Source organism: Maniola jurtina, chromosome 10, assembly GCF_905333055.1.
Source record: "Maniola jurtina chromosome 10, ilManJurt1.1, whole genome shotgun sequence".
NCBI classification, from domain to species: Eukaryota; Metazoa; Arthropoda; class Insecta; order Lepidoptera; family Nymphalidae; genus Maniola; species Maniola jurtina.
In genome coordinates, this window is record NC_060038.1 from 10,684,899 (window position 1) to 10,698,082 (window position 13,184).

Below are 13,184 nucleotides of genomic sequence, written 5' to 3' on the forward strand. Positions count from 1 at the left end.
CAGAAAATGGGCTGCCGCGTCGATTACGAACCGCCTACACGAACACACAACTGCTAGAGCTAGAAAAGGAGTTCCACTTCAACAAATACCTGTGCAGGCCCAGAAGAATTGAAATCGCCGCATCGCTTGATCTGACAGAAAGACAGGTAAAAATCAAACCTTTAATCATACTAAGATACCTAGAATTACAGAAGGATATTTGAGACATTTTAATCAAAACTTTGTTTTCTTCCTCCAGGTCAAAGTGTGGTTCCAGAATCGACGAATGAAACATAAAAGACAAACGATAAGCAAAAGCGAAGATGGAGATGATAAAGATTCTACCACCTCAGAAGGAGGCAAAAGTTCTAAAACAGGGTTAGAAAAATTCCTCGACGACGATGGCCCGTTGTCTGGTAAGAAGAGTTGTCAGGGGTGCGAACTGCCACCGGGTGCTCTATGCTCTCCAGCTGAAGACCTTCCGGAGTTGACGTCTAGAACACGTAACAATAACACTCCCAGCGCTACGAATAATAACAGCTTTGCAAGTGATGGCGCTTCCAGTGTGGCTTCGTCGTCTTCGCTCGATAAACTAGCGGAAGAAGACTCACGGGAAGGTCTGCCACCAGTCAACCCTGTGACTGCAGCACCTAGAAGTTTTGCTAAAAGAATTAAACAGGAGTCGAGAAAGCGCTCCCCCTCGTTAGATACCGCGGGTTGCAAAGTATCACCCTCTTCTTCGAAAGACGGTCTCGTTGGTGTGCCTGGCCTTCCAGATAGTGGCAAATTTTCGTCAGTGAATTTGACACCATCGTCCACTCCGGGTACGCCTTCGAGTATGCACCAAAGTCCTCTCGGCCTTTATCCTCGACCGTCGCCACCTCATGCACCGGCAGGGCCGCCTCTTCCTCAAGCTGTACCTAACGCCATGCCTCCTTACGTAATAAGAGGAAATGCTCCACCTGGTCAGTTCGTGCCGCATCCGGATTTCCGTATGGACACAAAACAATTTGTGGGTAAACTGGCTCAATACCCTCAAAGTAATAGGCCTTATGATGCTTACGCGCCGGCCTTACAGGGCACAGAACAACACGTTTATACCAGAAATCAGCATCATTCGAGACAAGATGGATCTCCTTCTACGAGACCAAATGGGATAGGATCGAGGCAATCCTACCCACATGAAATGTACCAAAACTACCCTTATGGAAGTTATGGAAAAGATCAAATTGCATACGGGCATCCTAGTTATGAGCAGGGCCAAGCTTACCCCGGTGAACATATCGGTTATCCTAACAGTCACTACGGATATCACTATCACGAAGGTGGACAACACGAGCACACACATGGTTACTACGGAAGTGATGGACAAAAGAATGTTCACGGCGCTGATTATACAAAGAATGCTTACTACGACACAAACTCGTACGGCAGCCAACAGGGAAGTGCAACGGCCGGGAGCTACGGAGCTGGCGGGCAAGGTCCTGCCTCGGCAGAAGCGTACGGTGGAGCCGGTGAATGCGGGGACAGCTACGGCTCCTTCCAACAATTCTACGAAGCAACACACGCGACGCCAGCCACCAATGACAATTCCAATTCGTCGTCTGACTTTCACTTTCTGAGCAACCTAGCGAACGACTTTGCTCCTGAATACTACACCATTTGAGATAAGGAGTTCGCCGAGCAGGCGAGCGATCTGTTCGTGTAACATTCTAATTATGCGTTTGATACGCTCATTAATATGTAAATAAACAAAATGTTTAGTATAAGGGTTAAGGTGTTGAAACTTGAAACTGAACATCGCCAGAGGCGGTGAAATTGTGGCTAAATGCCCTGTTTCTCTTTATACGACTCACATACCAATAAGCTACGCTATACTCAGTAATATTGTAACAAAATGTAAATAAATATCTCCTTTTACTAATTAATTGTTACTTTATTAGGATACTTATCTAATTCAACAATTTTAAAAATGTGTACCTACCTATGCAAACAATGAAATATATTCTAGTTACTTGAAAAAAATTGTTAGAAGGATGGCTGAGACTCTAAAACAAAAAGCCTTTTTCAACAAACTATTTTGCTATATCAGGCCTAGAAAAACTTACCTATTTTAATCTGATACTTAAAGAATCTGCATTTAATATCATAGCATGTTCTGAAATATTTTGCACACTATTTTGTGAAGCCGAAAGTTGAAGGAGTAGGTATCAGACCACATAAAGCAAATTCTAATTAACAATAATTCTTAAAAGACAAGGAGTACCTACCACGACTAAATGTACCTACCTGTTGCTTGCAAATCATCAAACTGTTTTAATTGAAGATACCTGCAGATCGCAAAGGTATCCCCCATATTTACAAGTAAATCAATACATATACAATATACATGCATTGTACACTTTTTACAATTATTTATTAAACACTCGACAATTTCTAGAAATTAAATTATGTAAATTTTTTAATATCTATGTAAAATACCCAGTGTATTTAAAATACCTTTTCACGTGTTCATGTTAAGAAAATTATTGCAATATTCGTAATTATTGTTTCTCAATACCTATCATAGATATTGTTTACAAAATTAAGTATCTAATAGTTGTTGCCTTATTTAGTTGATATTGTTTTGTGACTATGATACATATTGTAGATACATATTATGTAAGTTAGTTTATTAAGCGACTATATTGTAGATATCAGCGCTATCATTTTGGCCTATTAAAAAATAAATAATTTGGTGTCGCATGTGTATGCATTTATTTTACAATAGCTATAAGAAAACCTTCTTAAACAAAGAGAAGACATGTTTTTTTGCATGGATATAGTCTACTTTTAATCCTGGAAAATCAGAGTTCCCACTGGATTTTTAAAAAGCTAAACCCATATGGACAGTCACAGACATCAGCTAGTGAATGCAAGAGCAATTTGCTCACACAGAATTTAGACCACAGCCCCTGGAACCTCAGAAACTATCTTACTAATTAAAAGAATAAGTTATTATGAGTAATCAAATAATTTAATTTCAGCATTAAAATGACATTTTCTTAAAAAACAGTAACAAATACTCTGTCAATCTTACCATGCATAACACTTAATGTTGTTCTCAAGATCCATTTTGTTTCTATTTGATATTAAATAAATCTGTTACATTGTGATTAATCACTTCTCCATTTAAAGCTCAGCATTGATTTTTCAATCTCAGTTATCAAATTAAGTGAAATTTTGTATAGAGATGACAAAGCACCCCTTGTTTGATGATCAGAAATATTAATTAAAGTAACAGAATTCACAGCTGTAAGGTCACTACAACTGAACCTAAACGATAAGTAAGGTGACAATTATTATACAGGGCAAAAATAAATGCACATTCTTGCATTAAAATTAATGAGGGATTATGTGGTTAAGCAAGAAAATTCAAAAGATGCTAATGTTATGATGTGGTTGCCTTCTGTGCCTGAGCCTGTGCCTGTACTTTCATTTCCATCATCATCATTATAGCTTCCCGTACTTTCGTTTTCTCTATTCCCATCATTTGGATCTTCTCCATTTGTTCAGTTACAAACTGTACTTTCCTTTTGAAATAGTCTTTGGCACCCTCTATGTCCTACAAAATAAAAACTGTTTATTATTACCTGCTCTATGATATTTAACATTCCAGTTGTAGACTTTACCACCCTTATTTATCTTTGAAGCTTTTAAAAAGTACTCTTGATACTGATTGAGTGTAGTTGACTAATGATGTTTTGGATAGAGTATAATAGTGCACACAAGACAAGTAGGCCTATCCGAGAGGGGTATGACTCCACATTGTACAAAACCAGACCTTAATCCTTACTCTATGACCTAAGAAAACCTCCCTGCTGCAAACTTCAGATTGATTTGACTACCTACTTGTATTGTGATCACTGTACTGTACAAAATTGTTATTTTTAGACCTGTCAAAATACTATACTCACTTTTTGTGCATAATATCCAGTACCAATGTCTATTATGACGTTATCCGTATCAAGTATCGTGCCAGGCACGTACATTGAACCGGTTAGGGGAATAAGGATAGTCTTTCCTTTTGTTTCTGGCGTTATTTTTTCAACGCTTTCGCCCGATTCTACAAATTTTCCTTGAGCAATTTTTAGTGTTTGTAAGGAATCTTGAAAGACATTTAGTTCCTGAAAATCAAGAAAAATATAAAATATATTTAATCACATCAATTTTTATTCAGTAATTATGATTATTTGCACATTCTTACTTGGTCTAATTGCTGCTTCAGCTTGGCCAACTGGTGTAGATTTAGTTTTGACAAATCGATCTGGTGCATGCCAGGCGCTGGGGCCGAGGATATTGTAGCCATTTCAGTAAAATAGTCTTTCCTTAAAGGTTTAAGCAATTAAATAAGCGTTTTTATAGAATTTATTCCAAGTTCATAATTATTATAACCTAAGCACGCACCTACTTTGACAGTCACAATTGACATGACAATTGACAAGAGAAAATTGGTGACAGACAAACTCAATATGTTATTGGTCTGTGGTCAAAGTCAGAATTCAACCAAAGATTTAAAAAAACCTGTACTACGAAAAAAAACAACTAATAGTCCATTAAGTGTTAATTGTGTTTTCTGTACCTACCTTCTGATAGAATCCTACTGATTCAATGCTATTTGGCAATCTAATCCGATCCCAGCTGGTCCCGGGGGTCCCCGGAGAGAGTATTTATTATGAGGGCGCTTCATGTTTGTGACAAAGAACAAGCACTGGTAAGCGTGTGAACGGGTATTTTCGTTACATATTTGCCAAAGCAATATTCTGTGGTGTTCGGGTATTTGCCACTGTTTGTTGTTTGCCACAAGCGTCAAGCGCGTCTGTATGTTGTTTGCCACAAGCATAAAGCGTGTTCATTTACATACTAGTTAGGTACCTTAGAATCTTAGCATGTTTGACCCTGAGGTTTGACCCTTTTGACCATAGACAAATAAACTACAGTTATTAAAGTACGTCTGTAGTTTATAGTCTGTGAACGTCATTTTGTCAAAACAAAAGCAGTGTGACCATTAGTGGCAGATTTCTGCCATTTGGGCACATTTGGCTCCTAAATAACTGTGACAGAAAAGGCTGATGATTTTAAAAAGTGGCAGATTTTGGTAGAATTCAAGAAAATCTTTACAATTTTAGGAATAAAAAAGAAAACTTATTATATTTTACTTTACTGTAGAACCCCGTACCCAAAAGGTGCCACTAAGCCTCCCCTGTTCGTCCATCCATCCGTCGGTCTGTCAGGCAGTCGTGTATCTCGTGAACCGTAATAGCTAGATAGGTTAAATTTTCACAAAATTTCTATTTCCGCTATAAAAACAATTTCAAAATATGCACCATGAAAATTTAAAAAACTTAAGGTGTTATCAACTGTTACATTTTTTTTTAAAGACAAATTTAAAATTTACATTTTTTTTAAAAGCCAATATTCTGTTGGTTCTGTCTTTAAATGTATTGACTATGTCTTTAGATGCTTTAATGATTCTGATATTTTTCATATTTTTGGCATTTTCGGGTGTTGAGTTTGGCAGATTTTTAGCTATTGTTGGGTAGATTCACAATTTTTGAGATGGTCACACTGAACAAAAGTCAATACATTCTAAAATTGTCAATAGGCCAAATACCTACCAATTTGGTTCATTGTTTTGTAGGTAGTGAATATTGTGTTATCCCTAACTTAATTTAATTTAAGCAGTTTTAAATACTTAAAACAGTTTTCTGGTGAAGGAAATACAATAAACTTCCACACTGCCTACATAACCTTAATCCGAGATGTCGGTCACGAACATAGATTCTGTTGATAATTTCATCAATTTTGTAAAGTATGTATCATTTAGATTAATATTATTGTATAATACAAGTCCATAGTTACAATATTTTAGGTAATTTTGAAAGCTGCAATCAAAAACTCGTGATTTAATTGTTAAATGTAGTCGCCTTGAAAATTTTGATTCATGAATTCCGAAAGCCATAAAACATGAATTTACTGCTTAGATTTCAAATTTATTACATAGATAATATTGCGTGACAACAATCAAATTACTCAAATATTTTATTCATTGATTATTGGCTGTTGGCATTAATTATCATAATAATTATAGTTAAAAGCAACCAGAAACCTCTTACTTCATTCAATAAAAAAATACAAACACATTTTCTATGTTTGGTGATATTGAAAGTTACTGCTATCTGACTCAGTGGCAAGTCATGATGTCGAAGATGGAAATGGGCTCAATTTTATTGAGCCCATACCCCTAATCAACAAATATTTTGCAATATACCATTGTGTGTTGGATGTTAATACTTGGTAGTATTTATGTCATCATAGAATATTGATTTGACTGAATGTTTTAACTAGCATTGTGAGCTTTGGCAAAGTAATGGATATTAACTGCTTGTGTTATAATATTATATTTCTCTAATTTTCAGGTCACCCGCTTTATCAGTTGTGCATTTTTCTGCTGAGTGGGCAGAACAGTGCAGTCAGGTGACTGAAGTGCTCAAAGAGTTGGCAAAACTATCTGAAGCCCAATCCAGTGGGAGTAAATTTGGTGTATGTGATGCTGAAAATCTTTCAGAAATCTCATTGAAATATAAGGTAGTTTTTAAAAGTTTTACTTTAACTTTATTTGTAAACTAGCTTTTGACCTGACTTTGTCTACGTAAACTATACAAATTTCAAACCCTTACTTTAGCCCCTTAGGGACTGAATTTTCAAAAATATGTCATAATAGCTATCTGCATGCCAAATTTCAGGTTGATCTGTCCAGTAGTTTGAGCTGTGCATTGATAGAGTCAATCAGCTTTTCCTTTTATATATTTATAGACTTTTAAAATTGTTTCTGGAATTGTAAAAGCAAACTACTGTTTTATTGTACAACCATTTTCACATGAAACAAAACAGCTGCATAAATGTCTTTAGAACTATTTACATAATTTTTATTTAAACAATACTATTGTTTAAACGAAACTGTTCAATATATTCTTTTTTGTTGTGTGTGAAGAGAAAATATTATAGTATAGTATACATATCATTAAAACATTTCTAAGCAGATTTTAGTTTTGAGAAATAGAGATACATATGTATTGTATGTATTTTTTGTTTTATAGGTAGATTCAGTACCAACAGTAATATTATTTAAAAATGGGGCACCAATAGACAGAGTTGATGGTGCAGATGCTGCCCAAATAACATCTAAAGTTAAAGCCCATAGTGGTGTTAGAGCAGATCTGAACAATGCAGCACCTCAACAGCCATTGGAGGAAAGATTGAAAGCTCTTATCAACAAACATAATATCATGGTTTTTATTAAAGGAACAAGAGATGCTCCAAGATGTGGATTTAGTAAAACACTTGTTCAAATACTTAATGGAACTGGGTAAGAACATTATACTTTAAATAAAAATTAATATAACTATACTGAATACTAGACGATGCTCTGGACTTCATTCCCATAATATTAGGTTTAAAAAAAACCTGTGGGTACTTGATTTCCTGGGATAAAAAGTAGACCTATCTCCTTCCCTGAGATGCAAGCTATCTCTATACCAAATTTTGTCAAAATCGGTCAAATAGACAAACGGGCAGACAGACACACACTTTCACATAATTTTATAATATTAGTACGGAAAAACAACATTTTATTCATAGTTTGTCAAAGAACTGATGAACATTGAAATTGATAGTTTCACAGATTCTTGAAATAAGATAGGGTCTTGTCAAATGGAATGTAGGGTGCCTCCAACTAGGTGCAGCTACTATACTCAAAAAGTAACTGGCATTGATTGAGTGAAGTTGGAAAATAGAGAATGTTGGGGCTGGTTAAAAGAGACCTGTGTCCAATAGTGAACGTGTGTTAACAGATGAAATGATGATGACATAATTGATCTAAAATTGAAATTGTAGTTACATAATGATGTATTTCAAATGAAATTAATTTCAAACTCTCATCACTTATTTTATTAGCCTTATCTGAATTAAGGTCATGTAGTTCAATCGATTATATTAATTGATAATGGTTGTAACTTTGTTGCCTAAATAGATGTAAAAGGAAAAGGGAATGAATGCCCATCATCCAAGATCTCTATAGATTATTATCACTAGCCATATAAAATAAAATTATAATATACAGCCTGTAGTATCTGTCTATTTAAAAGCATTTGTCTCAAAAACGCCTTATTATATTATTATTATAATAAGTAGTACTTAAATTTATATTATGATAATAATAATATAAGTATTATTCCAACTATGCAAATGCTGAATGCCATCTGTGCAAAGACAGCTTGTATTTATAAAATAATGAATATATTTTTTCAGGTTGCAATATGACACTTTTGATATTTTAACTGATGAAGAGGTTCGTCAAGGATTGAAAACATATTCTGATTGGCCAACGTACCCTCAGTTATATGTAAAGGGGGAACTAATTGGAGGATTAGATATAATTAAAGAACTGCTAGCAAATGGAGAACTTGAGTCTACTTTAAATGCTTGAAAAATGCTTAACAGTACAATGTAGCTCATTTTTTATTTATTTTAATAAAGGTTTTTAAATAAAAATTTATTATAATCTATGACTATCATCTACTAAAAACTTTTAACATGCTTTTAACCATATTATGTCTGCGTCAACCATGGCGTCAACTCAGTAAATCTTTGGTAAACTTTGGTTTGGAGAGATATGAGTAATAATATATCATTTGAAAAAGGAGTACTATCTTCAAAGAACTCGAGAGAAAATCACATTTATTAAAGTGTGAATAGACATTTTGGCTACCTGCGCGAAAGTTTTATCAAAACCGTTTTTTTTTTTGGAATTAGTTGACCAGCAGACTAGCCAAGCTTATTTTCATAATCCATAATCCTACCTAATATACCTACTAACTACTTGTGTATAATTAATTATATTGGAATTAATAAAAACAATGACAATCGCGTTTCTAAAGTTACCCGTTTTCAGTGCGTTAATCTATGCGAGTAAAAGTCGATTGTCTTTGTCACCACCGATGACGTTGACAGTTGATGGATCTTTTTTTTTAGTAGACGTAATACAATAAAAATAACAAGTAAAATAAATAAAGGTGTTTTTTACTCTTGTGATATAATTAATCGTATATTAAACCCCTTAATATGGATACTCTAATTACCTTTAATACTAGTAAGCGTTTTTCAAATACGATATTGTTTTTATAAGCTTGGTGTTCTATGTCAATATTTACATTTTTTACAGAAATTATGAGCAAAATAAGAACTGCGGGCGATGGAATGGAGTCAGAGGATCGTGTTGATGAGAATACGGAAGATAAGAAAGTTCCAACATTTGTGAAAAGCAATAGCAAAACAGCCTTACTGCCTGGTCGCCTTGTGCAGATTTATCCCTCTAAATTTGTTACTCCGGAGAAGAAAAGCTCTCACATATACTCAAAAACCCCTAAATTCGTTCCTTATGAACCTTATCCTGGTGCTGTTAAGCCGATGACACTGCATTCTGCTTCGAAGAGCAAAAAATCTAAGAATCATATGGACATAAACAAATTAGTATCCCAAATGTCACAAATGAACACAAATATTAATGAATTCAAACCAAGGCATAAACTTACATCGTGCAGTGAAAGATCTGAAGGTGAACCTATCAATACAAATGTTGATAAAGAAATGCAAAAGAAAATTGATGAATTGACAAAGGAAAATGAAAATTTGAAGGAGCAACTTAAACAACAAGCACAGGTGATAGCTGTCTTAACTTTTGTCTCAGACATTAGAAAAACTATGTTAATAATTAACAATAGTTTTTCTAATGTCAAAAACAATAGTATCATTCTTTATAATGCCTTGTAATGAATGATCTGATTTCAAACTGGGGTTTGTTTAGGATTTGAGTATTCTCTCCCCCTTCCCCCTTTCCATTTAAACAGATTTTATGAGTGAATCATCCTGCCCCATTAGCATTTCCGATAATGTACCTTTTTCTGATGTTGTTTTTTTAATCTTGGTCTGAGTGGTATGTTACAACCTTCAGGAAATAGGAATATGATGCAAAGAGAAATTTTTTATCTAATGAAGCAATACAGAATCTATGAAGTACATAATATTTAACAACACTATGCAATGTATTGCAGGTAAATAAGGAATTAAAGACAATGCTGGTGGCTTCAATGGGTGAGGACCTTGAGTTCCAAGTACATTCACTGAACGAGGATAAAAAACACTTGGCAAATGCTTTGGTCAACTCTGCCCAACATTTGTCAACCCATCAGGTATTATTTAAGTAGATTAATTTATTATTAACTAGTCTAGTTTATAATGTAGATATCCAAATGTCTCGAATTGATTGCATTGTTGATTGTAAAAAACACTGGTTTTTTTTTTCAGTTAATCAGAAGCATTTAGACCACGCAAATTTCAAACTCCTATTTTACCCCCTTAAGGAGTTGAATTTTAAAAATCCTTTTTTAGTGGATGTCTACGTCATAATAGCCATCTGCATGCCAAATTTCAGCCTGATCCATCCCGTGGTTAGAGCGCTGTATTGATAGATCAGTAAGCTTTTCCTTTTTAACCCCCAACCCAAAAAGAGGGGTGTTATAAGTTTGACGTGTGTATCTGTGTATCTGTCTGTGCCATCGTAGCTCCCGAACTAATGAACTGATTTTAATTTAGTTTTTTTTGTTTGAAAGGTGGCTTGATCGAGAGTGTTCTTAGCTATAATCCAAGAAAATCCGCCGTTTGAAAGTTATCAGCTCTTTTCTAGTTACTATAACCTTCACTTGTCGGAGGTGTTATAAATTTTTAATTTACACTTGTATAAATATACATTTACCTACTTAAATTCATTTTCCATTTCTTTATTTTAGGAGCAAACAGAATGGCTTGCTGGGCAATGCGAAGTTTGGAGGAGCAAATTTTTAGCTAGCAGGTATGCCCATAAATTATTCATTATTTTTATGTATTGTTATTCTCTAAAAAGTCTTATTTTGTTTTCAAAGATGAACATACTTTGTATAATTGCTTTACCATTTTTGACAACAACCTACTGTATCTTTCACAATGCTCAGACTTTTGTAAATGTAGGTATGTACTTTTAGGCCTTTTAGTTGTTCAAATGACATTAAACCTAACGGTAGTAAAGCAATTTATGATTGATGTAACATGGCCATTGTTGATGTCATGGCATTCTAGACTTTGCAAGTCAATGCGCGCATCGATATGTGTTGATGCCTCGATGCCAGTGAATTTGCATTACTCATATATAATTATTTATTCCCAGCTTAATGATCGAAGAACTAGCGCTGTGTAAAAAGGTGCTTAGTGAGAAAACAGTGACTCTACAGCAGGCAATAAAGCAGTTACTAGAGGAAAAGTGCAGAGTGAGGGATATGCTGACTTGTACATACAAAAACCTGTACAGCCTTCATGAGAACTGGCTCGAAAGTGTTGCCATTTCAGAATATTCAGGCAAACATAACAGACCGATTGGTAAACTCAATTTCACCACAACAATGCCCCATTCAGCTAACGCCCTTGATTTGGCGTCGATAAATTTGAAACTATCCGAGAATATAAGCAGTAGGCTTGAGAAACAAGATATAAGTCACTTGGATACATTAACAACAGCTACTGAAGCAGAAATGAATGCCGAAAAGGTAAGTTGATATATGGCACATATCAGATACTATTGTTGTTATAGAAAAAATAATCTCAAGGGCACTATGTATTAAATTCATAAATTTTTAAGACTAATAAAAATCTTAGGCATGTATTTACTACTATAAACCAAAAGCCAAAAGATAGCGAATTTACTAAATAAAAGAGCTCTGAATAAATTCAAGAGTGGAAAGCCTGATTGGTTTGCTTTCTTACTGAATTTGTTCTGACTGTCTTTTTTCTTAAGTTAGTGATCATAAATCAAAATTATAGTAAGTCAAAAACAAGAATAATAATATTGTTTCCACTGTTCAAACCATATTTTTGCAAAGATTTCGTTTTCTTATCTTATTATTGTGGTCAATCAATTATCGTTATCAGCAAATGAGATAAATAATATCTGCAAATGTGGGAGCTATAATGATTTACCTGAATATAAATCTCTGTGCCTTTTGTCATGATCAGTTCAATGATTGAACTGATCCACCCACCCACAGTGGGTGTTAAACCCACTTTCAGATTGGTATGGAGTGTTTACTTTTAAATGTATCTATTTCAGGTAATGGCAATGCCATTTGACATAAAGAAAGTGGATGAGGAGCCGGTGAATGCTTTGGTCCACCGCGCTTACAACAGCAGCGGCAACGCCACTCCGCCGGTCGCGGCCTGCGTGCACTGCAACGGCAGGGTCCAGTTACTATAATGATAAACCAACGACTTCCATACACAGGTCTCTATCTCTTTCTCTGCGTTGTATTCCTCAATACTAAGGCTAAGATCTATCTACTTTGACTTTGCTCAGACTTAAGCTTCAGTTAAAACGAGCCGGTTGTATGTCAGCAGTATAGCGCTGTCTCGTTTTAACATTGTCTTAAGTCTAAGCAATGTCAACGTGCGTAGGACTTCGTCTGTGTTGACGTTTGCTGGCGCGCGTGCGGTGCCTTTTTAGAGTGTTTTTTTTTTGTTAAAAGTGGCCGGTTTTTGTGTTTTTCTGGTGTTTTTTGGTGGTGGAACTGACTGGGAAGCGCTCTAAAGCGCCGGCGCTCGCCGACAGACGAAGTCCATACTTATATAGTTTTCCTAACTTGTAAATAACTACAAACTTGACATTGGCTAATCTATGTAAAGCCAGAGAAGAGAAAAAAAAGTGCGCTCTATAGATCTCAATCTTAGATCTTGACTTTTCCATTAAAAATTTCTTGGCACAGCGGTGAACGCTGTGGTCTTATTAACGGGAGGCCCTGAGTTCGATTACTGGCAGGGGCAATTTGGAAATTCATAATTTCTAAATTGTCTCTGGTCTGCGTTGGCCATGGCTAGTTACCATCCCACTGGCACAGCCGTGCCGTAAAGTGATTTAGCGTTCCGGTACGATGCCGCGTACAACCTAATCAAGAGTATGGGTTTAATGACACTACTATATACCTCTTCTAAGTTAATCCGTTTCCATTTTAGACTGCATCATCCCTTGCCACCAGGTGAGATTGCAGCCAAGGGTTAACTTGTATCAGAATAAAAATCCAGGACCG

The 13,184-nt window shown here is 35.3% G+C and overlaps 4 protein-coding genes across 5 annotated transcripts in view; 3 read left to right on the forward strand and 1 right to left on the reverse strand.

Moving 5' to 3' along the window:
- Positions 1–2,957, forward strand: part of LOC123868847 (homeotic protein proboscipedia) — a 73,980-nt gene extending 71,023 nt beyond the window's left edge. Inside the window, exons 3-4 of the mRNA XM_045911492.1 lie at positions 4–146; positions 239–2,957. Of these exons, the coding sequence (XP_045767448.1) occupies positions 4–146; positions 239–1,645 (1,550 nt within the window). The 3' untranslated portion in view covers positions 1,646–2,957. The remainder of the gene's footprint in view (positions 1–3; positions 147–238) is intronic.
- Positions 2,958–2,973: 16 nt separating this feature from the next.
- LOC123868849 (probable prefoldin subunit 5) lies at positions 2,974–4,454 on the reverse strand. Its single transcript, XM_045911493.1, has 3 exons — positions 4,226–4,454; positions 3,936–4,145; positions 2,974–3,583 (listed from the first exon to the last, which is right to left on the reverse strand). The coding sequence occupies exons 1-3, from the start codon at positions 4,325–4,327 to the stop codon at positions 3,410–3,412; spliced, it is 486 nt and encodes a 161-aa protein (XP_045767449.1). The 5' UTR covers positions 4,328–4,454; the 3' UTR covers positions 2,974–3,409.
- Positions 4,455–5,574: 1,120 nt separating this feature from the next.
- On the forward strand, positions 5,575–8,575 carry LOC123869120 (glutaredoxin 3). Its single transcript, XM_045911864.1, has 4 exons — positions 5,575–5,830; positions 6,438–6,606; positions 7,119–7,387; positions 8,329–8,575. The coding sequence occupies exons 1-4, from the start codon at positions 5,781–5,783 to the stop codon at positions 8,504–8,506; spliced, it is 666 nt and encodes a 221-aa protein (XP_045767820.1). The 5' UTR covers positions 5,575–5,780; the 3' UTR covers positions 8,507–8,575.
- A 454-nt stretch (positions 8,576–9,029) lies between these two features.
- LOC123869117 (golgin-45) lies at positions 9,030–13,167 on the forward strand. Of its 2 annotated transcripts, XM_045911858.1 has the most exons (7): positions 9,030–9,169; positions 9,242–9,738; positions 10,131–10,268; positions 10,866–10,927; positions 11,279–11,654; positions 12,215–12,385; positions 13,111–13,167. In XM_045911858.1, exons 1-6 carry the CDS (start codon positions 9,142–9,144, stop codon positions 12,356–12,358), a joined length of 1,245 nt encoding a protein of 414 aa, XP_045767814.1. In that variant the 5' UTR covers positions 9,030–9,141; the 3' UTR covers positions 12,359–12,385; positions 13,111–13,167. The 2 variants fall into 2 exon arrangements, with proteins under 2 accessions (XP_045767814.1, XP_045767813.1); XM_045911857.1 differs by lacking the exon at positions 13,111–13,167 and having other exon boundaries at positions 12,215–12,451.
- The last annotated feature ends 17 nt before the right edge of the window (positions 13,168–13,184 follow it).